General features: G+C 43.9%; 1 protein-coding gene across 1 annotated transcript in view; it reads left to right on the plus strand.

Moving 5' to 3' along the window:
- The window catches only part of SATB2 (SATB homeobox 2), a 109167-nt gene extending 87658 nt beyond the window's left edge, over positions 1-21509 (plus strand). The window contains exon 9 of the mRNA XM_010016276.1: positions 20393-21509. Coding sequence (XP_010014578.1) covers positions 20393-20848 — 456 coding nt within the window. The 3' untranslated portion in view covers positions 20849-21509. The remainder of the gene's footprint in view (positions 1-20392) is intronic.
- Positions 21510-22757: the final 1248 nt, after the last annotated feature.

Raw genomic sequence — 22757 nt, forward strand, 5'->3', positions numbered from 1 at the left:
GGATTTTCTTGTCGTCTTGTCCTGCCCCTTCTGAAACACGTTGGTCTTGCCCAGATTAATTATTGCCTAGTTCAGTCTCCTTTGTCTCTTCTGCTACTAACTTCCTCCTTGCTGTCCATTTGGTCTTTTCCTGGAAGAAAAAACGGGTTTCTTGGCATTTGGATTCTCAGAGCTATAAAGTAGGGGAAATGCTCTAAGTAATTAATGTACGGACTTCCATGTTCCCAAAAGTCTGTGGGATCTTGGAGGCAAGGAGCTACAGAAGAGTAAAGTCCCAAGCTAACATGTGGGAAGACAACTAGACCTGTGTAGATTCGAGCTTATTAACTCAGTTTTGGGTGGCCATAGCAAGTAGGAATATCCCCTAAGGAACAGTTTGAAGTTGTTTCCCTGAGCTCTTGTGGGTGACCTTGATGATTAGCCTACTTTCCAAAGCCTTCTGCACATCACTTCTCTGTATCATGCAGGTTGGCTCTTGTGAGTGACATTCTACACTGTGTTGGAATGCAGTGCATTTATATTTGTCAGCAAGTTACAAAGCCATGGATTAATTATTTATTACAGTCAAAATATGAAAAATGAAGAAAAATAAATGGAACCAGCTGGCAAGTCCATAGAGCAAAACTCTGGAGACTCTGGTATACAGTTGATACAGTAGGCTTGTGTTTTGGGGGTGCTGCATTTTAAAGCTATGTTTGCCCATCCAAAAACCCCAGTAGGTTTCTGAGTGGCACGCTACCAGTGCAGGACACAGGAGACTTGCTGGCCACCTGCTCCCTACTGTCAGAAGATACTCTACACCAAGCAATTTTTGTGTCGCTTTCAGTCTCTGGTACTTGAGTTGTTTCAAGCAGCAAAGTTCGTCTTTTGGCTTTGCTGCAAGGGTCACTATTAGGTAATTAGCCATGAAGAATTGGTGACAGCAGCCAGAGATGTAAAGCTGAGGTCCTCACACTTGCAGTCATGGGAGATTTTTGTGACACCTTACATAAGGGTAGGGGTCTTGGGCCCCGCTCCTGGCTGAACTCCAGGCCAAGTAATTACATTCTGCCTATCTGAAATTCCCACTGTAGTGTCAAGTGGGAAAGCAACTCTCATTTCCTTCCAAAAGTGGTGGCGGGTGCAGAATGTCTGCCACGGTGCCTGCCTGCATTTTAGCAGCAGGTGGAAACATCCAAGAGCTGCAGTCACTGACCTGCTTTGCTTTGTAGGCTTTGCTAGTGAAAAGTGCATTGTAGGTCAAGCCCTTACCTGCAGCCTTGATGTCAAGTTGACAGTCCTTTGAAGAAGATACAAGTAGCAGCACTGTGGATAACAGCGGTGCAGTACTGTGACACCGGAGCAGACAGGAGGCTCTTACCTCTGCTACCTCTCCACCCACCCCATCTTTCTCTCTGCTCTGATGGATTCGACATGTGTACAGTAACTTGTGTCTGATGCTTCAGTCTCCTGCTCCTCCAGCAGTGAGACTGGGAGAGGCTGAAAACAGGCTGCCCCATGCTGCTGCCAGAGCCTGCAACCATGATTGAACCTTCTCTGGGCTGGGGACACCCCTCTGTCAGACTGAAGGACTTGGAAGAAAATCCTGGTTGTCATCACAAGAGGCATTACCAGGCAAAAGATAATGGATAGATAAATTTAAGCCTTTTCTCTGGTATAGTTTCTTGGAAATGGCAAATATTTCATTGTGATAGGCTTTGTGTAGCTCACTTGCCAATTAGAGGGTTGGGCACATCTTCAGTGAGGGAATCACCCCAAGGCCGGCTATGGTTTCTGTCCATTAACGGCAGAGTGTGCACAGTGGGGCAGTTGTGGTGGTGCTGTAAAAGATCAGCTGGAAATAGCTTTTGAAGTTTAAGGGATTACTGTTTCTTTTGTGGGAGGTTCCTGCCCTCCGTTTGGTATTGCTAGCCTCTACCTCACTGTTTAGCTTTAGGTTCAGGGCATTCAAAAGAATCATTTTCATTTTTTCTCTCTTCCATTAGATTTTTCCCGTCAGCCATATATTAATCCATTTAATCAAATATTTTCCTGTTTCTGAAATGAAAAATGTCTATAATGGAAGCTCAGTGCACAAGAAATTCCTCCCTGCACTCTTGATTTATTTGTTATTGTGCTGAGGAGTCATAAAATGTGAGCCCTGTGGAGCTCTGTGACATGGCTGTGTTCTCTGGCAGCATCGAGTGTGACCATATGGACGTGCTGGAGTGCGGATTTTCCTTCACATGCTGGTTGCAGAGCATGCACACTATACCTACATGTTGCTGTGTGTGCAGGCTGAGCTTGCCACAGCCACTCACTTGGTTTTTAAGGTTATTCAGGTGTGCACTAAGTGGCTTTATCCCACAGATTCCTAGAAAGTGGGAGGGGATGCCAGAAAGCATTATTATATTTTTACCCTTTTCTCATCTTCTTCCACCACCATCAAATGTGGGATCTTGGCTGGACCTTTGATCTGCCCTGGCTGTTACGGAGATCTGTTGAACAGCCTGCATGCAGAGTAGTCCCTTTGCAGCAGGCAGCCCTCGTGCTTCTGTGTTTAGGTTCTTGCTCTGCAGAGGTGAGGGTACCCTGTGTTACTTTCCATCCCTCACTAAATCCCACCATTCCCAGGCTGGCACTGGACCTTTCTGGAGTGTTAATGCTGAGAAGTGCCTACAGCCACTTCCCGTTGCCAACCAGGGATTCAGGGTTTGTTACAGACACTCCAGGACACAGTAAATCTAATTTCTCTCCCTTCTCCCACTATTTGTCTGCTGTGTCCAAGGTGACCACTCCAGAGAATAACCATCTTGCCTGGCACTTTAATATAGTGCTAATTCACTGTTAATTGCTGGAGCAGAGATACCTGACCCAGTTGGGAAAATGATGAATCAGGCTGTTGTCTCTGGAGTGTTGGGGTGGATAAGCTGGTTCTCTGGAGTAATGAGCCACCGCTGCAGCAAGGTACCTGCTATTCAGGGAGCGGGGAAACCTTGCCTTTCGTTTTCTGACAGATAGACTTGCTGAAGCTGGTAGGTACATACTGATTTAAGAACAGTCAAATGTTGACTTTAAAGAAACAGGAATTACTTTCACAAGCTTTCTAATACAGTTACTTTAGTCACTTCTTTTAAATGACGTCCCTCCACCCTTTTTTTCCTCAGAAGCTTCGATTTAGACAAATCTGGCAATTTATAATAGTTCAGATCATAAATCACGGAGGAACATTAGTAAATAAAAGAAGGCTTAGCAGAAAGCTGTAGGAAAGCTTTTTTGTATTGTGTGTTCACTGCAAACATTGTGGTCTCTCTTTAAATATGCAGAAAATAACATACGACAGAAGTAAATGAAATACTAATTTTGTCATTTTGTGAGGGATGGAAGGGAACAAATATTTTAGAAATGACAATGAAATACAGAACAGCAGAACATGGAGCCCTCATAAAAATGGGTCAAAGCAAGTGGCGATGGCAGTCCAATGAAACTAATTTCATATTCTCTTTCTAGAAGTAATAAAAAGGGCAGTGAACACCACATTAGTGCTTCCTAATGAAATATCTGATTCTAAACAATGTCTTAGAGTTCATGGGTCACACAATGCATAGCATGCAGGAAAAAACCAGCGAGACTTTAAATTTTCTTTCTTAAAAAATAGTATTAATTAATAATACTTCAGGAATCATAGACGATGAGTGAAGCAAAACTGTGTTATTCCGTAGGGGAATGCGGTGTGTTTAATGATCAATAGATTGACGTGCACAGTGTTTTTGCTGTGTTTATGTGGGTTACAACAGGATATTTTGCATACTGGAAATCAGGACTGAGTTGTCCGGGAGACTTGGACAAAAACTTTCCCAAACCATGCTATGTCGTTGACTTTGGTGCTTACTGTTTCTTCTAGGCAATTTGTGGATAGTGTGCCCTGCAACTCATTCCTAATGGCTGCACCCTGATAGTTCTGCTTTCTGATCATTTCTCTGCACCCAAAAGGCAGAGATCATAGATGGCTACCCACTGCTTTTTGATTACCCCAGCTTCTGTGGCTAGTTGTGATGTCTGCTCAGATCTAAAGTTTGGTGAGACATCTTCTACTCAACGAGCCCAGATGGACTTTCAGGGAGATTTGTATTGCAGGTTTATTCATTCCACTCAAAAAGCTCAGAGCTCAGGTTTGGGTGGGTTGCAGCTGAGTATTTATTTAGTCTTTGATTGAGAACTACAGGGGGAAATGCATGTCAGAATGAGATCTGAGAGTTTTGGAGTGGAGAATATGTGTCTTCCTCAGTTGTTAAGTTATGTGGAGTTCCATTCTCTCTCTCTTACTAGAAGTAGACAATAACAGTCCATTTCAGTATCTCCTTTCCATCTAAACCATCCAAAAAACCACCAAAAAAGTTCTCCAACTCTGTAACTTCTGTTTCTGTGCAGTATTAAAGCCAAAGGCAATATATATGGCAAATGCCACTAACCCTGAATTCATCTCTTATCATGTATGTGTCTGTTTTTGAGTGGGGTAAGGGACTTGCTTCGAAGAAAGTACAAGCAAAACCCTCAGAAGGCTTCCACTTCTGAACTCCTTTCTCATACTGCTCCAGTACCCGTGCCATGCAGGCAGACATGGTGCGTTTTGGAACAGAAGCTGTGGCTGTGCACTCTGCTTTTCCACTCTTTTGGTGCACGCCATTTTCCCAACATGCCACAGTAGCTCAGGACCCTTGCACGAGGTTTCACAAAGGCAACAGGAGCACATACCAGACAAGGAGCCCCTTACATCCCACTCCAAGGCGTCTGATAGAGTTTCTAGTGGTTGGTAGTTCTCACAGTTGCAGTGGAAAGGCGCTGAGCTTTGACTGCTGTAGCCAAACCTGCCTACTGGGCCTTCTCAGCTGTTTCTGTTTAGTATGGATATCTAATGTGGCTCTAAAGTGCTGCTGATTTTTATTAACTTTAAGCCTGCCATTCCCCTTGAAATGATAGTGGGGAGTGTACTTGCAATTGAAGCAAAACTGCTTCTGTTCTGAAATTAGGTTTAGTACTATTCCATTTAATCCTAGAAATGGGAGATCAAGTAACGAGGATAGCTTTGTTTTTCACTGTAGTTCTGGCCTCTGTTATCTCACCCTTTCACCTTTCACACACAATTTGACCAGATTTAGCCCTCATTTCTTCCAGTCCTGCACCTCTCGTAAATGTTAAGCTGCCAGCATTGTAAGGAGTCGTAGTAGGTTGAGGATGAGCAAACATCTAGAGCAAGATTACTAAATAAAGCTCTTTGAATTCACATAACCTTTGAAGCTTGCTGGCTGGCAGCAGGCAAGTCTTGGAGGCTGAAAAGCCACTAGATGAGCCTCTGCTCCGTTCATGTTTCAAAATTTTTGCAGTTAAAAATATTGCTCTCTTAAATTTCATTTTAATGCTCCTTAAATACTCCCTGTCCCTCAGATTTGCACATAAATAATAATACCAGGCTTCAGAGATGTGTAAATGTTTATAGGGTACTGGCCATATGCAACATTTCGTTCTCGGGCTCCTTACAGAAATCTTAGGATAAAGTTGGAGCCCTGGAGCATTGCATTGGCCTTCCTGTGCAGATAGGCAACTGTAAAAATCACATGGGGAGGGAAACAAGATTGCCTTGTGCTGCCAGAACACATTGCACTGCTCGTCCCCCAAGATCTGTGGGACCAAGTGAGCTCTTCTTCCTTCTGTGTTGCACAACAACCCCCAAGCTTCTGGGCTGGGAGTTAACGTGTGGCAGAGTAGCACATAGATACTCAAGTCTCCTTGCCCTGGGCCAGTCTCCTTGGGAATTCGTTGGTGTGGGCTTTTCTTTTACTGAATAGTTGGGAATACCCAGGGATATGTGTAGGGATACGGGGTTTTTTCAGGGTTAGTATGCTGTGTATGTTCCATGTTTTTATGGACTTTTACAGGGTTGAATTGGGAAATGTTTTTGTGCGTATGCACTATTCTCACGCATCGAGTATCCAGAAGTACAGTAGCACATATTTTTTCTCACAGTCATCTATGCTTACAGTGTTTCAAAGAATATTCCAAAATATCTTGGCACAGACAAAGCGAAGCTGTTTGCAAGATCCCTAGCTGTGGAACAACAAAGGCTACATTCTCAACACACATCACACATGACTTTTATTAAAGTCTTAAACAAAAATCAGATAATGTATTTAGAAAATTGAACTCGATGCTACTCACATTGTGAAAGAAAGTAGGTACCCACTTGTGCCTCCGTTCCAATGTCTTTTCCCCCAGTTCTACTCACTTCTTCATGTTTCAAATTAGAAGGTAAAAATCTTACACTTAAGTACAAATAAATATATTATAAACCCAGTAATTTGGGACTAACTGACATCATGGTGCCTAACTTAAAAGGGATTTGGTGTTCAGAAACCAAGGAATACAAGCACATATAAGGTGCCTCTGGTGGAACATTCAGAAGTCTGAAACATCTAAAATCATTATTAACATCTTACCATTACATATGGCAACAAGGATGTGGTAAATCACAGAACATACCCTGGATATTACAGACCCAGCCATCTCATTAACTTTGTGTCAAAAAACATTCCTCGGTTTCCAGTTTGTACTAAATTTAGTTTTATGCTATTTGTACCATCCTAGTACAAAATAGTGTTAACACCCTTGAATTTTCTAGTTGCTTTTACTCAGATTTATGGTTTGGATCTCTGCATTATGCCCGTACTGGGCCATGCCCATTTGATGTGCTGCATTTGAATCCAAGGCATATGGGCAGGGAGGGTTGTGAAGAGCCCCCTGCCTTCCTGCCGCAAGTCCCATCACATAGATGCTGAGGAAGGTGAGTACGTTCTGCAGAAAGGCTTAATGCAGACCCGTAGTTGTTAGGAGCTTTTGCGACTGTTGTGTGGCTGCTTCTCTTGGTTAGGTCTGGAAAACCTTGGTCTTCTCAATCTTGCTTGCACAAAGCTTGGCAACTTCATTTTCTTTTTACTTCTTGGGATTTTGGTAATTTTTTGATTTGAAACATGCAGAGTATTGTGGAAGTCCCTTGTGCTACCTCAGGATACAACGAGGAGCTGTATCCTGCCCACAAGGAGTAAGAGCTGGCTCCTTTTTCCATGCTGTGCTGAGAGAAACTGCTGTAGCAACTGTGAATCCATCTAGTTGTAGCAGAAAGAGGCACACTAAAACTTCAGGACTCACCAAGCCCCATAAAAAGATCTGTCTGGACAGCACTCCACTAGTTTAAGTGCTAAGTTATTATTATTATTATTTATTATTTATTTCCTCTTCTAGTTTTCTTCTTACTGAATAAGCAGGAAATATCTTTGTTCTTTCATTTTAGAAGTGAAATAAATGTATCCCCTGCAGCATTTGAAATTTTAATAATGCATAATAAATAAAATCATATCTAATAACATAACTGCTTTCAATTGGCAACGAGATCGCCGAGATGCATTGCAATGGCAGAAACATAAATAGTTGCAGCCTCTGAAAGCCTACTTCCTATTTGCTAAATATACTTGGCTTGCTTTAAATTCCTTTGTGTGCAGTCATTAATACAATCCTCTTTGACAGCGTTTAATTGAAGTGCTTTTCTCTATTAAATTCATTAAAACTTTTTTTTTTTATATACAACTGTTTCCCAGACACTGAATGTTAAGGACCTGTAGGCCTCTCTTTAAATAACTTCTCTCTTGTTGTAAATTGTTAATTAAATTTAACTTAGACTGTTTAAAGATGGCTTGGAAAAGAAAGCCAGATTTCAGGATATGGTCTCAATCATGTCTGATTTTTTTTAACACAATTTTTTCCATGTAGTTATAGACTGCGTGTTATATTGTTTATGAACGTTGCTGTACTTTCAGCTGGAACCGAGCAAAGAAATACCCTAAAAAGCTCATTTCCATCTCACTTCAAAAATTTCCATCTTTTTAGTGCAGTTTCTTAGCCTAAGAGGATTTGCATGGGAGGAGCTGTTTAGTATTAATAGATTATTGACAGTTTAATGTCTTGGCACCTAGACAGCCCATAAGGTATAATAAACAGGAAGCTGTCTGATGTGAGCACAGTCAATAGCGTATTCAATCAGAACCTTTCAGTTAATTGCTGGTTGACCTCAGAGATTTCCTTTAAGTGAAACTGTCCTTTGCTCAGATCTCATCTGGGTTTCAGGGTTTAATTTGAGAATGCCCTTTCCATATGGTAGCTTGTGCATATATTCCTGGTCAGATTTTTGCGTTGCTGCCATGCACAGCATTGCAAGAGCCAGTGTGTGCCCAGAGCTTTGCAGAACACATAGACATGCATTGCGTGTGTGCCACTCCTCTGAGGAGCTGGCCTGCCAGCGTGCACCAACACCATAGAGCAGGCAGGGTTGTAAACTGATGTCAGGGAGCTGGGAAACAGCAGCTGAGCTGTTTGGATAGAGTCAGGCATGGCTTTGGTAACTTTCTGCAGCATTAGCGTGACCTGATCCGGGCTCGGAAGATGAGGTGTGCCACAGCCCAGCGTGGCTGCCCTGGCTGGCACCACTGTGTTCATCCCACCCGCGGGCACAGATTCCCCTGCTCATCTGCACAAGTGCAAACCAAGGCTCGTTTGTGTGTAGTTTCCCTAATTTCTGTACTTAGCCATTCTAATTTTTTCGGACTGTGTATCTCGATGAGATCTGGATAAAGCTACAAAGGCAAGCAGGCAGGAAACCACACGGGTAGTCCCTGACCCTGACTAACTGGAAACCATCTGCTTACTGGAGGGGGTACCTCCATGGAAATCTCTTCTAGCAATTGTGCTGTGTTTGGGTTTTTCTTCCTTTCCCTCCAACTGTTGGCTTTAAGCGTGTGTGTTTTCCTTAGGCGAGCTCAGGCAGGGTCAGCTGTGGCAGCCCTTGTTTGGAACAGACAGGGCTGGATTTCCCGGTGGCAGAGTCCTGCCCTGCAAAAGAAATGGTTCTGCACCAGAGTGAGTTTAATTTACATTTCATTCAGTCAGAAGACTTTTTTTTTTGTCTCTAGATCTTGCAGTGATTGTGTCTTTTAGCCACTTACCATGCACTCAGACTGTGGTTTGCTGAAAGGAGTATTACTACTTTTAATCTCAGATTTTTCCCTGGTTTTGATTAATTTCTGTGGTTGTCTTTGCCCCTCTGCATCGAACAAACTGCTTATGCCTTTTTAATGGTCTGATTAGCACTTTGGAAGCATTGCTGACTTGGAGTAATGTCATTCCTGGTGTTTCCTTGTTTAAATGTGATTAGGACTAAGAATGCTGCATTGCTCTGTTTGGGATCCATTAAAATCCAGTCCAGAGCCCTGACTGAAGCAGGTTGTAAATTATTGGGCTCAGGAGTGTAGGAAAGGTAGGGAGGAATAGTTTTGAGATGATGCCTCCTTTCGGGAAGACACATGGATAAGAGAGCCTTGGAGTCATTCATTCTGGAGAGAATGGAACAAAACCACGGCGAGATGGAACAGAACCACAAAGAAGAAATCTCAAGTTACGTGTGTGCCCCTGCGGCCATCAGCTGCAACACACGCGCTACTCTCCCAGGTGTCTCTGGCCAGAATATATTTGAAAGTACTTTCTGGTTTTATCAGACTTACTGGCCATGCTGCTAATCAGTATTACATAGACCAAAGGACTCCCACATGCAATAAAAATCATAAGCTTTATTGGATTTTGAGATGGGAAAGATTCACATCCATCTCCTTTTATAAACTGCATTACATTTCATTCTTTTAGAGCTCCCACCAGTGCAACCCTTTGTAAATATGATGGTGAAGGAGGCAGGTCAGTAGATAGAGGACTATGAGGGTGGTACAGCCTAGAGCTATAGAAGTTCTTGAGTACTTTCAGGGGTTGCTGACATTTCTGAAATACTGAAAGAAAAAAATATGTTACTGCTTTTAAAATTACTATTTTCAGTTAAAATTATACAACCCCAAAGGTTTGTGGCGGTTTAGAGCAACATAACGCTTTAAAGGAGAATCAGAAGAATTTGAAGCGCAGAATTGTTCTGAATAAAAGCAACCAGAATATGCTGTTTCATGAAAAATGCCTACACAACTGCTTGAACTTTGTCAGAATACCCACCACCCCCCTGCCGCCCCAGACAAACAGCTTGGCAAAGCAGACTTTATTTAGGCAGTACTTTGATGTCACTCAGACAACAGTTTTGACCAAAAGAACGCTTTTTGACTGAAAAATGCCACATGGTTCTAACCTTAATGAAGCAAAGAATGGTGGTGTGCATTTCTAGCAAAAGCCTGGGGCTCCTTGCACGCAGATCTGCACTAGCTGCAGGCTTGTGTTAAGCGTGAGCTTACCCCTGCGAGTATGTGTGTGTAGCCAGCCCCTGGCTGAGCCATCCACAGAGCTCCCCACAGCAGGCAGCAGCAAAGCCAGGGGTGGATCCCAAGGCCATAACAGTGTCATTCTCTGCTTTGTCCTAATACTGCCTTGCTGGCCATAAATTAAACCATTTTATTAGAAATGAACAAAATAGTACTTTTTTTCCCCCCAACTGCATATTTTCCAGTATCGTGAATATAAACTGCAGGTGCTGTTTACTTTCCATACAGCCTTTTTCTTCCAGCATCCAGGGTCTGTAAAATAGGTACAGGTCAGAGTAGTGACACACTGAGAGCAGTAACACCAGCATAGCTTCCTCAGCCTACTGGATGTGCCCACCTTTTCCAGAGTGTATCAGGAAGACAAAGGATTTCAGATCTAATTCTCTGAGGCATCCTGTCCTCAGTGCCCTAATCTGTGCTGGAGACTGTACTTTGGTCATTTAGTTTTATTTACCCAGTTTCAAGCTAAGGGTATAATAAAGCACATTATGCCAGTTGTGTGTGTGGTAATGCTGGATATTTTGCTTTTACCATGGTAGTTGATTATAATGCACTTTTTAAGACTTGCTTTCTAAAAAAAGGAATATTTATACTTTTATGTGTTTGATTCACACAGTATAGTTTGCTCAAGTCCTGTTATTAAGTGCATTGGTGGTTACGTCTAGAAAGCAAAAAACATGCTGAGTAGTGTTTTATCAGCACAAATCTCCTATTTTCACTAACCATAACAGTCAGGTTCTCCTGACTTCTAACTGCCCCCATTGTAAAAATTAGCAGTACAGTTGGGTATTCCTGGAACCCCAAATAGCCATCTGCAAGGACCTAAAACAGTTTGATGGGACAAATAATTATCCCCCACCCCCCTCCAGAATCCAGTGTCTAATCCATACATACCCTTCCTAAAATAATGCAGTGCCTACTCCTGATCTGAGGAACTGGAAAACAACATGATTATAGTGGCGCCATTTGTGCCACCATAGTTAGGGGTTTAGAGCTTGGCTTTAAGCATGGCTCTAGGTTGGGGCTTGTCAGGGAAGATCTTGCTCACACTGCCCACAGATGCTCTTCTGCTTTTCAAAAGAAAAGGAGAACATGTGTAGTGTTAATTAAACAATACGTAGAGGCTACCAAGAGTAATTTTTCTGCAGGAAAGCAAACAAAAGCCTTTTGTTGCTTCCTTAGTTCCGGTGGCATTCTCTCAGCTCGTCACTGGGATTAGCTAGGTTGGGGTAGGGAAACTCAGGATCAACCTGAACCCTTTGATAGACCCTTTCTCCAACCACAACCAAGCTCATGCTCTATTTGGAAACTGCCAGAGGAGGGCCATGAGGATGATGAGGGGGCTGGAGCAACTCCCTTATGAAGATAGGCTGAGAAAGTTGGGGCTGTTCAGCCTGGAGAAGAGAAGACTGTGAGGAGACCTCATAGCACCCTTCAGTATCTGAAGGGGGCCTACAAGGATGCTGGGGAGGGACTCTTGATTAGGGACTGTAGTGGTAGGACAAGGGGTACCGGGTTCAAACTTAAACAGGGGAAGTTCAGGTTAGATATAAGGAAGAAGTTCTTCACAGTGAGGGTGGTGAGGCACTGGAATGGGTTGCCCAAGGAAGCTGTGAATGCTCCATCCCTGGCAGTGTTCAGGGCCAGGTTGGATGGAGACTTGGGCAACATGGTTTTAGTGCAAGGTGTCCCTGCCCATGGCAGGGGGTTGGAACTAGATGATCTTAAAGTCCTTTCCAACCCTAATATTCTATGATTCTATAAGCAGGTCATAGGCCCACAAAGCTCACAATCGTGTTTTGAAGACAGTAAGTGTTAACTGGATGTACACACGGGTGTTCAAAGTCCCACTTGGGTGGAACTCCAATTAGCATCACCGTGCAGAAGGGCAGCATGAACCTTTACAGAGCTGTTGCTGTTCCCCTTCCCTTGCTACTGCAGGTTACAGTCAAAAGAGGCTTGCATAGCTCTTCGAGGCTGGCAGAGCCCTGCTGCCTGCTGGAGGATGCAGCAAGCTGGCCCCTGTAGCAGCTGTGCTGGCCGTGCCCCATCGCCAGACAATGGAGCCATCCATCACCGATGCCTTCAGGAGAGAGTCTGCAGTGGCGTTGTGCAACACTTCCTGCTTCGGCCTCCCTGTCACCAGCACCCTGGTTTGTGCCAGCAAAAGCTGGAATGAATCTGGCCTGTTGGGTATTTTACAGTAGGTATGTGCCTGCTCCACCTGTGGCTGAACAGCAGTTGACAACCCTCCCAGGCTGCAGCTAGGTATTCGACACAGGGACATCCGCTGCTGGCCACAGTCACTGTGCAGTAAACCTAAGAATCTGGCTTAAACCAGCCAAAGATGGGAAACTCGGAGCTGATCCACTAACGTTCATCAGCGTGAGCTCGTTTATGCTACCCCATAAAATCAGCCAGTTCTCAGGCACTTGCACACCAATGAAAGTTGTGCCTGTGCTTTTGTGGGAAGAGTCAAGTTAGTGTTTGAGGGAGAGCAGTTACCCCAGGAAACACCGGGACACTGCTCTGCATTGTCAGAGTTTTGTGATTTATTCAACATTTTACAGACAAAATAGTGGCTATTGTTAGGCACGTGCTGTCTGTTAGCAGAGATCGGGAAAGGGAAATAAACCACACGTTACTGAAGAATAAGATCATGACTGTGGTCAAGTGATGGCAGAGATTTTTTTTCTCTTTGTCAAGCTGATGTGTAAACATTCTTCAAACAACTGTGCAGACAGCACTGCCACGGCTTCTTGGGAGCAGAGCAAAGGCAAGCAAAGAGTCCTGTGCACAGATGTGCCACAGTGACCTTAGGCCTGTCCAGAAGTTATCTGGTCATCCCCAGTTGTCGCTGCAAGCTATGCTGCACATGTAGCCTCTTGGCAGCACAGTGTAATCAGGCTGTAATTTATACTTTATCTCTAGTGATGATAGCTCTTAAAAATGTTCTGTGGTGTATTTGCTCTTTGATGCATGCTAAGCTCCTGTTAGCATTAATGGGAGCAGCGTGTGCTGGGAGGGAGACACCTTCCCCCCCCGCCCCTTCAAGTCAAGATTAATTGCATTGTGCTGATGCTTGTGCTTATCACGTTGTGTGGGATGGCAAAAGCAATGCACAGCTGAAAGTTTGTTATTTTTTGAGTATTTTTTTTCTTCCTGTTGTCTTTTCGTCACCTTTGTGACCATTTTTGACAGTTTGGTCCTGGAGAAGAGTTGCAGGACGGGGCTGCTATTTTAGAGACTGAGTGTTTGTTCAGTATCTTGCCATGTTTTCAGTTCACTGCCTATTTCCTGCCCTTAAGCAAGGCGACCGCCATAACGCAAAGGGAGGCATGTGGCAAGTGTGCTCCAAAGATGTTGAAATGAATCACTTCAACCAGCTCACATTCCAGCCTGCAAGCCAAACTTGCCTTTGACTTTGAGTTCCCTGTGGAACTCGTTTCTCTCCTCACAGTTCTCTCTTGACTTCCCTTCTGTGTGGCTCAGAGTGACTTGTACCTCAGAGCTGAGACATTTAGGACACAGGGTTTGTCTGATCCAGAATTGCAGCTCCAGTGGTGGTCAGCAGCAGATGAAGGGTGACAGGAAAGGCCTGAACATCTGGGGGATTCTCTTACTGTGTGACTGCTTTGTCCTTGCAGCTGAATAGGATGCAGGGCTACTGGGTTACAAGAGATTGTAGCCACCAGCTCTGGTTGGTTGATTTGGTCTGGCTTGCATGAGACTGGGTACATCATATCACAGACATGTATTATAATTACCTATAATAATGGTGTTTACTCTTGTGAAGCAATTACTAAGCTGCATTGGAAAATGCACAGGATGTATGGCTGGGATTTTGAGCTAGGAAATTAAAAGAAGCTCAGACTGAAGTTAGATGAAAGTGAACATATTTATCCATGTCAGACTTCCTACCATTTTGCACGCTCATATTGATTTCTTTTGACACGGTCTTCTTTTATTGAGTACCATATTTTTCTTAAATCCCTTACCGATAACAGTACCTGCTAAGGGCAATTGTAAAAGGAAACTAAAGTATATTAAACCTGCCTGGAGTCAGAATGTAATCTAACACCTGTAGTCTGCAATTTGTCATCACTTCATAGATACTTTTTCTTTTTTAATAACAGTTTTGGATTTTCCTGAGTTTTGACCTTAGGATACTGTATAATCCAAGAAAAGCAAGGAAACTAAACCACAGTCTTTAACACAGCTTTATAGTGTCAAGGTGTGAAATCACCACTTGTGAGAATGAGCCCAAAGAAAATACTTCATTTGGAGCTGCGACCGGCACTGCAGTGTTTACCCAGGGAATGTATTTTTGCAAGGGGGGGAAAAAAGAGTTCTAACAGCCACATTTTTTAGAGGAAAGAAATGAACACAGGTGCAAATTGTAACTTCTGCTACGGTTTCTTGTACAGACATTCCTAGGAAACCTGTAAAGTGTCTTGGCACAGTGTCTGTGTCTAATTAATGCTCTTACCCCTGCGAGCCCCGGGCTAGGGGGCTGTCAGGGTGCAAGGCTGTTTATGGCAGCAGCTTGCTTTGTTCTCTTCTTGCACAGCCCAGAGAGACCAGGTTAGGGAGTGTGCGGCTGTTTGTGTGATTAGGTGATCTCGCCCAGATTACTCCTGTAAGATCTGATAAGAGGGACAGAGCCTTCTTCCAGGTACGAGATTTCTTGGCAAGGTGATGGAGGTTGCCTCTTAAGTAAACTGTTAACGTGATAGGTAGGCGCTGCCCAGGAGCTCTCGGCCCGTAGGAGTGAAGTGTTGCAAATTCCAGCTACAGGTGTCAGTAAAATGCAGCTGAACACCTTGTTTAGGCTTGTCCTGCGCCCTTCCGTTGACTTCAGCTAATCCCTGGGACGGAGCTTTTCCAGCAGGTTTCCTTCCTGAAGTATGTAATGAATCTGCTTTTGCATTGAGTCAAACTGATGGCAAATCCTGCTGGCGAGCCCTGAATGCTTATGAGGGATGTAATAGATGGCCAGTGTTAAATGTACCAAACACACCTTCTGAACCTGCATTTTGTAATGTGTGTGTCTTCTCTCTGGCTTTTATTTTGGGCTTCTTAAGCAGGCTGAAAACTTGCTGCTTTGGCATAAAAGTCCTTGGTGTGATACAGTGTTATGACTGGCGTTAAGAGCAATGTGAAGGAAAGCTCAAAGGTGAGATCCCTTGCCACCTTGGAGAATAGAATCATAGAATTGTTTAGGTTGGAAAAGACCCTTAACATCATCAAGTCCAACCATTAATCTAACACTGCCAAGTCCACTGCTAAACTATGTTCCTAAGTGCCACGTCTACATCTCTTTTAAATACCCTCAGGTGTGGTGACTCAACCCCTTCCCTGGGCAGCCTGTTCCAATGCTTGACAACCCTTTCCATGAGGAAATTTTCCCTTGTATCCAATCTAAGCCTCCCCTAGCGAACAGAAGGCCAGTCCATTCAACTTTGCTCCTTGTGAGTTTGGGTTATCAGAATTGGTACTGGCCAGCATATGCCACTTGAGGTACCTGTTGCTGCTCGCTCTGTCTGTGCACAGAGGAAGGCAGTGTCTGTTCAACAAGGACAGTCTTTGTGGCAAACACAGTCTTGTCTTCCAAGAGAGGAACATTTTTGGTGTTACTCATAGTAAGGGGCACCTAATCATCTCAGCAAAACTCGTGGGAAGGGAGCTCACATGACTAATCCTGTCTGCAAAGGGAAGAGCAGAATCCCACTGTGAAACAAAAGAGCTTGGGGTTTTGATGTAGAGATGCAGTTCCTGTTTCTAATCATCTGCTGCAATTGCTGTTTGGGCAATGAAAGGTGGTGTTTCCCAGGGTGAGTGCTGTTAGCCGGTGCCTTGCCGCAGTTGGTGCCTGTGTGTGTACCCCACTCAAGCATCCTGCTTGGCTCCCCTTAGCAACTCACCATTTTCACGTGTCTAGTTCTAGCTAGAAAGTGGGTGGAAATGGAAACAAACATCAGTGGGATAGTGAATCCAGCCAAAATTAAATACAGTGCAGACACAGACTCCAATTACATGACGTTCATCATTCAGTTTGGGTTCACTCACCTCTCTTTTCTGTGGGAACACGGCTGTCCTGGCCTGCCAAAGTCAGGTTTCTCCTGCGGGAGCATCCCGAGATGCGGGGAGTGGATACGTATAAAGCAGTGCAGTGATCCCTTCCCCCAGTAATTCTTGGCTTTGGATTTTAGAAAGACCACAAACCCTTAGCTTATTACAAGTAATCCTGATCACTCCCGTAATGATACACTACATTATATACTCTCCTAAACTTAATCATTCAATATCTCACTTCCTTCCCTGTAGGCATGTACTATTATATTTTACACATGGCTTCCAGCTGGTTTTCATTGTGGCCTTCAAATCATATTTCAGTACAGCATGATTTAAAACCAGTCACTTTATCTTTTAAAGTCAACTTCCATCATAGTTGTGGACTTGCAAGTTTTCTACCAGGCCTGATTAATTTGTTTGAAAAAATGAGTCTGTCTCTGAGGTTAAAGTCTACCTGAATGAACCTTCATAAAGCAGCATCTTCCAGAGCTGCTCTGTTCTGAAACCCCGAGAGGACAGCTGTGCCTGTAGAGTTTAAAAATGAAATCTCTTGAAGGGATGGAAAAAATAAGTCCTGTGGGCATGGAAGGAAATCTGTATGTTCACATTTGATTTGGAAGTAGATGGGGAGTCAGTGAGGAGGGAGGGAGGGAGGGGAAGGGAAGTCGGCTCCAGATGGTGGTCGCTGTGGTAGAGGAGGAGGCTGCCCCACCTGTGCTGGGGAGCAGTGAGAAAGGGCACAGTGGAAGGAGATGGGAGTGGAAAAGAGGAGCATGGAGCACCCATGCTGGGATTTGCACCTTTCCCAGCCCAGCACCAGCTCTCTTGGGAAAAGGAAAGCTAAGTGTGGCCATTGTTTTTACCCCTCCTCTCTGAAGCCCACCATACAGGTGGTGTTGTGTGGTAGGTCACACCATCATCTGGGGGCTTTATCTGCACTTTTTCTGCGCTGTAGCCTATGCTTTAATCATGGAAGGTCAGTGGGTTTCCCTCTTTGCAGTACAGACACAGATCAGGACTTGCCCAAAACCTGAGGTGTTATGGCAGGGTGTGCACAAGCAGTGTGTGAAGCCAGTGGGAATTTTGCCTGCAGATTTAAGGTCATAGGTAATGGCAAAAGCAAAATAGAATACAACCTTTATCTAATATTTACACTGCTCACCCTGGGTTATGTGTTTTCTTTTCTGGAGAGGATGGAGAGGTCACTCCAGAAAAGGAAGGGTTAAGTAAAATTATTCTTTCCCTCCCGCTCTCAGCCCTCTCTTTGGTTGATTGCTTTATAGATGCTGTAGGCATCTCTTCATCTCCTTCAAATTAAACATTTTACTGCTGCTGATCCTGTATTGTTGGATTTTTTTCATCATTATATTTGATTGGAAGTCTTGTAACATTTTTCAAGCTGAATCGTTTCTCATGCTATTTGTCAACTGAAAAGGGAAAAAAAAGCCCACTTCCAACTCCAACAAGAATGAACTGAGTAATTCACACAAAAAAAATGTTTCTATCTCTGTTAGCTGCTGCTTGAATTCAGCTTCTGATTAGCAATGCTACTTGAGGCTTTTTGTATGACGCTGTGTGTAAATTCCCTGGCAGTTTATTGGTGGTGTTAAATCCTTTCTCTTCCTTTTTTTGGCTGCTTTGGGCATTACAGTGTCAGGAGGGGAGAGGACCAGAGGGCACAACAGGGGAGGTAATTTGGGTAGGGGCTGTGTGACAAATTGATGGGGCTGGGTCCTTGGCTGTTGTCAGCAATCCCAGCTCTGCTGTTTTCAGTGCTCCCTGGTGATGTAGGGATGGATCCAATCCTCATCTGTAACCCTCTGTTTGGAGAAGTCAGTCCTTCTCTTTGAAAACAATCCATGGACAAAGCAGAAATCCTCGAAGAGCAGATGAGTGATTCAATTCATTGGAACATTATGCTCTTTTATTATGAGAGATGTAATAAGACATAAACCAGAATATCTGTCCTTTCCATTTGAGCTTCTCCTTTCCCACAGCTCCTTGGTTAGCTCCATTTCTGTGACACCCCGAGTATTTACATGCTTGGGAGGAAAATGAATCTTTTGGCACCAAAACACATTTGCCGCATTTCTGCCCACCAGCGGCTCTTGCCAGGAGCGTGGCAAGCCCTGCCTGTCACCTGCTTCCAGCTGACAGCGTGGAGCTGCTGTGGAGCTGCCTCCTTGTTCGGGTGCTTCCATCACTGTCACGAGCATTGCTCTGCGGTGGCTGCAGTCGGCAGGACGTGTGTTGTGTGTCTGTGCATGTGCTCCCTTACGCACCCGCTGCTCATTGGGGTGCTGGGGACGTGGTGCTGGGTCCTGCCTCTGTGCCTGGCGCTGGGCAGCAGCTGGAGGTGAAGGCCCTCTGGGCTGGCTGAGAGACACCTCCTGTCCCCCGGCGCAACAGCAGAAGGGTCGCTGCAGCTTGGCCACGCTGCAGGTTGGGTTGTTCTGAGAGGGTCTGCTCCGGGTTGTGCTCCTCGACCACATGTGTGTGGTGGGCAGTGGCTGGGCACTTTGACGTGATTTTCAGACAGTGCGACTGGGGATTGCTGATGTTACAAATGTCTGTGGCAGCAACGTTTGATGAAGGAAATGAATAAAGGGCTCTTCAGCACAGAGCTTTTTTGTTTGCGTAACAGGCTGATGTTCCACAGGGAACTTCCCTTTTGCAGTAATGCCTTGGCTAATGTAGAGTTTACTGGGGGCTCGCTACGTGTGTAAAATTCAGTGCGAGTTCTCAGCACATCTCCATTGTTTATACTTTTTTTTTTCCTTTTAAAGCTCTTTCATGTAGGGTTGATTTTCTGTGTGTTACAGTTTGCAGCAAAGACATTTTCTTTGTGGGTGAAGAGCCAGAATTCCCTCTTACTTGTGGAAGGAAATATTTATCCATATTGATTTTGTTAGCTCTGTAGCGTTGAGTTCTAATAATTATTTCCCTGCATCTGAAGAAACCTCTGGGCAAATACAGCCCGCAATCCTGTAGGGGATTTTTGCTGGTAATCTCTCTTGTATAGATTTGGTTTTAAAGAAAGCATATGGAGCTCCTCTGTATTTCTAACAATTCAGAGCAGGTATTTTACCCCTGGAATAAGGGCTGCACAAGCCCTTTCTTAGTCGTTTTAAGTGGCTGTTAGGAAGATTAGGAGCTACATATGCTTTCTTTAAACTTGCCGAAAAGGAGATTCTGCTGGTGAAAATGTGTTACATGACTGAAAAGTGTGTTTGCCCAGAGGGTTTCTCAGAATGGGGGGTTATAATTATTTGAACTCGGATCTCCTCAACTAGTGAAGTTCAGACAGATGTAATACAGAGAAATCTGTTCAGGAGACACATTAAAGCCAGCTCAGTGAAGCAACTGAACTGGCTGCAATGTCACTTTTCATAGATGGGAAATCTTAACAAATCTCTGCACTTTTATTACTCTTTTTCTTTTTTCTTCCATAAAGCAGCTGTGATAGATTTTAGTGCCAAATCATTATTTATGATAAAGTAGCACCTGACAATCCCACATGTGATTAGGTCTTTGTGATACTTGGCATCCAGTAGAAAAGGTGAGAGTCTATACCCTAAAAGGATGGGAGGAAACAGGGAGTGGGGGAAGAGGAGCAAAGGTGGAGAGTGACTTGTCTGAGAAGAGCAACTGGCCAGTCATTGTGACCACGAGACTCTAATACCTTTTGACTTCATTTATATTTTGGCTATTTTATATTTCTTTTTATTACTTGCATTTTGTATTTCTTATTTACTTAGTGGGCTTGTATCTATTTTATATCGTTTGCCTTTAATATCATTTTCTCCTTCACTGGTGCAGCTGTCTTACAGGTGAGAAAGGCAGTAGAAAATGAATATTAATTTGTACTTTTCTCCACCAAAACAAAATAGAACCTGTGCAAGTAAAGACCTATGCAAGTGCCCTCATCTCAGGCACCGAAGGGTCAGCATGTACGTGAAGTCTGTGTCTGTTTGATCTTGTAGGTGCTGCACAGACAGCAGTCCCAGCCTGCGAAGGAGAATTCCCCACCTAGAGAAGAGGCTCCTCCTCCACCTGCTGAGGACAGTTGTGCCAAAAAGCCAAGATCCCGTACCAAGATCTCCTTGGAAGCTCTCGGTATCCTGCAAAGCTTTATCCACGATGTGGGTCTCTACCCTGATCAGGAAGCCATCCACACCCTCTCTGCTCAGCTGGATCTCCCCAAACACACCATTATCAAATTCTTCCAGAACCAACGTTACCATGTAAAGCACCACGGGAAGCTAAAAGAGCATTTGGGAACGGTGGTTGACGTGGCAGAGTACAAGGATGAGGAGCTGCTGACGGAGTCGGAGGAGAACGACAGTGAGGAGGGCTCTGAGGAAATGTACAAAGTGGAGCCTGAGGAGGAGAACCCCGACAAAAGCAAGGCAGCTCCAGCGGACATCGACCAGAGATAATGTGAGACAGGAGCGCAGAAAGCAATACATTGATCCAAGGATTTTCTGGTTTTATTTTTAATTTTTTTTTCTCTTTTTACTTTTTGTTTGTTTGTTTCCATTGCGCATGATCCATGTGCAAACCGAATGAATTCAGCATTGCCCGATCAGACATCGCCTTGACACAGACACTCGAGTGTTACACTTCCCGCGTTTGACTGAAGTAATCATTGTAATCACACAGGATTATGCCTTCATTAATCTTGCACTTATGAAAGGGACATCTAGCAAGTAAATGGGAAGAAAAAGTCCTATGAAATCAATGAAGGAAAATTTACAACTCTGTGTGTGTATATATATATATTTACATAAAATATATATATATTAAAATTGCATGGGACGGAACTTTGCAACCTGAAAGTATAGACTGTGAAATGAGTTCTTTAAAGATGAGACTTGTTTATGTATTAAAACCACTTCACAATGAGTTGCTTTGGCTTTTTGATAAACTGCCGCCTGCTCTCAGGGTGTGGTGACTATTTTTGAATTCCTATTTATTTTCTATGTTTATCCCTGATTTTTTTTTTTTTTTTCATTATTATATGGCTTCCTTTCTGGCAACTTGATGGGTAATTTTTGAGGTATGTATTTAAAGATGTAAATCAACACTGCCAAAAAAAAAGAAAAGAGGAAAAAAAGAGAGAAAATGGAAAAACAAATCAGGGCACCTTAAAAAGAAAACTAGTAAGTTAAAGTACTTTGAACACAATGCACACTTAAAAGGATACAGCATGTTCCACTCTCCAGACAGTCCTTTCCATAGTGAACAGATGAATTTTCATGGGATTCAGAATGACTAACCTGAAATTCAGTGCATAGAAGACTTGTCCGTTAACGAGGTCTTTATAGAAAGAGAAGAAAGATAACATGTTGAGATTTGATGTATGGAATTCATACTATGAACCACATTTTACTGTGGATTTTATTTACCTGTTCTCTGTTTCAGATCTTAAAATTTGTAAGCTTCCTTCTTGTTGTTGCTTTTTGTTTATACTGAGGTGAAACACACTCACACAAGTGTAAAGTTACATCGGGACACAAAATGCCACAATCCCAACCACCCTGTCCAGGTAAATTGCTGACAGACCGAGGGTTTGTGCTGCTGACTTCCCGCTCGCCCTTCTCGCCCGCCCTCCCTCCCCGTGTTCCCATTTTAGCCGGGCTTCCTCCGTGTCACGCGTTTTGTGCCAGTGAAATGAAGTGTTTTCAGCCGCGGGTCCCCCGGCTGCAGCCCACCCCAGGGCTCAGCGCCCCGGGCTCCCTGCCACGGGGGGCCCTTCGCACCCATCCACCTCCTGCCAAAGGGTTCCGCAGCAGCCTAGCTGGCAGCTACGTTACATAAAGCAGAGCTAATACCGACCGACTCTTCAGTGGCATGAGCACTAAAGCTGCAATCTACTATAGCATCCACCCGTTCTGAGGCATCATGTCGAAAGAGACACCAAGTAGCATTTCCTTTTCCACTTCCGTGCAATGATTCCCAAGACAAGACCTCACCTTTGCTACTCGTGCAGCTGGATTGATTTCAGACGCCTGTTCAAACTGCAGTCATAATCGCACCAACAAGGCTTCGGGGGTTTTTCCTTCCTTTTTTCACATGGGCTTTTTGTGTAACCTTGACAAAGACCTCATGCAATATCACTTTGAAAGTTACTTTCTGTTTACTACACCAGGCAATGTAATATAACTGTTAATACTATTTATATATTTGAAAGGTATAAAAGGTAGGAGTTAAAAATGAAAAACGAACCTCTACGTGTAGATATTTCCTCAGAACAGACAATATACAGGGAGAAGACGTTGCAATACAAGCTAATTCTAGCTGATCAGTAACCTCTGGAGTTTTTAAAGGATTTTTTCAGAACTAATG

Source organism: Nestor notabilis, unplaced genomic scaffold, assembly GCF_000696875.1.
Source record: "Nestor notabilis isolate BGI_N333 unplaced genomic scaffold, ASM69687v1 scaffold5416, whole genome shotgun sequence".
NCBI classification, from domain to species: domain Eukaryota; kingdom Metazoa; phylum Chordata; class Aves; order Psittaciformes; family Psittacidae; genus Nestor; species Nestor notabilis.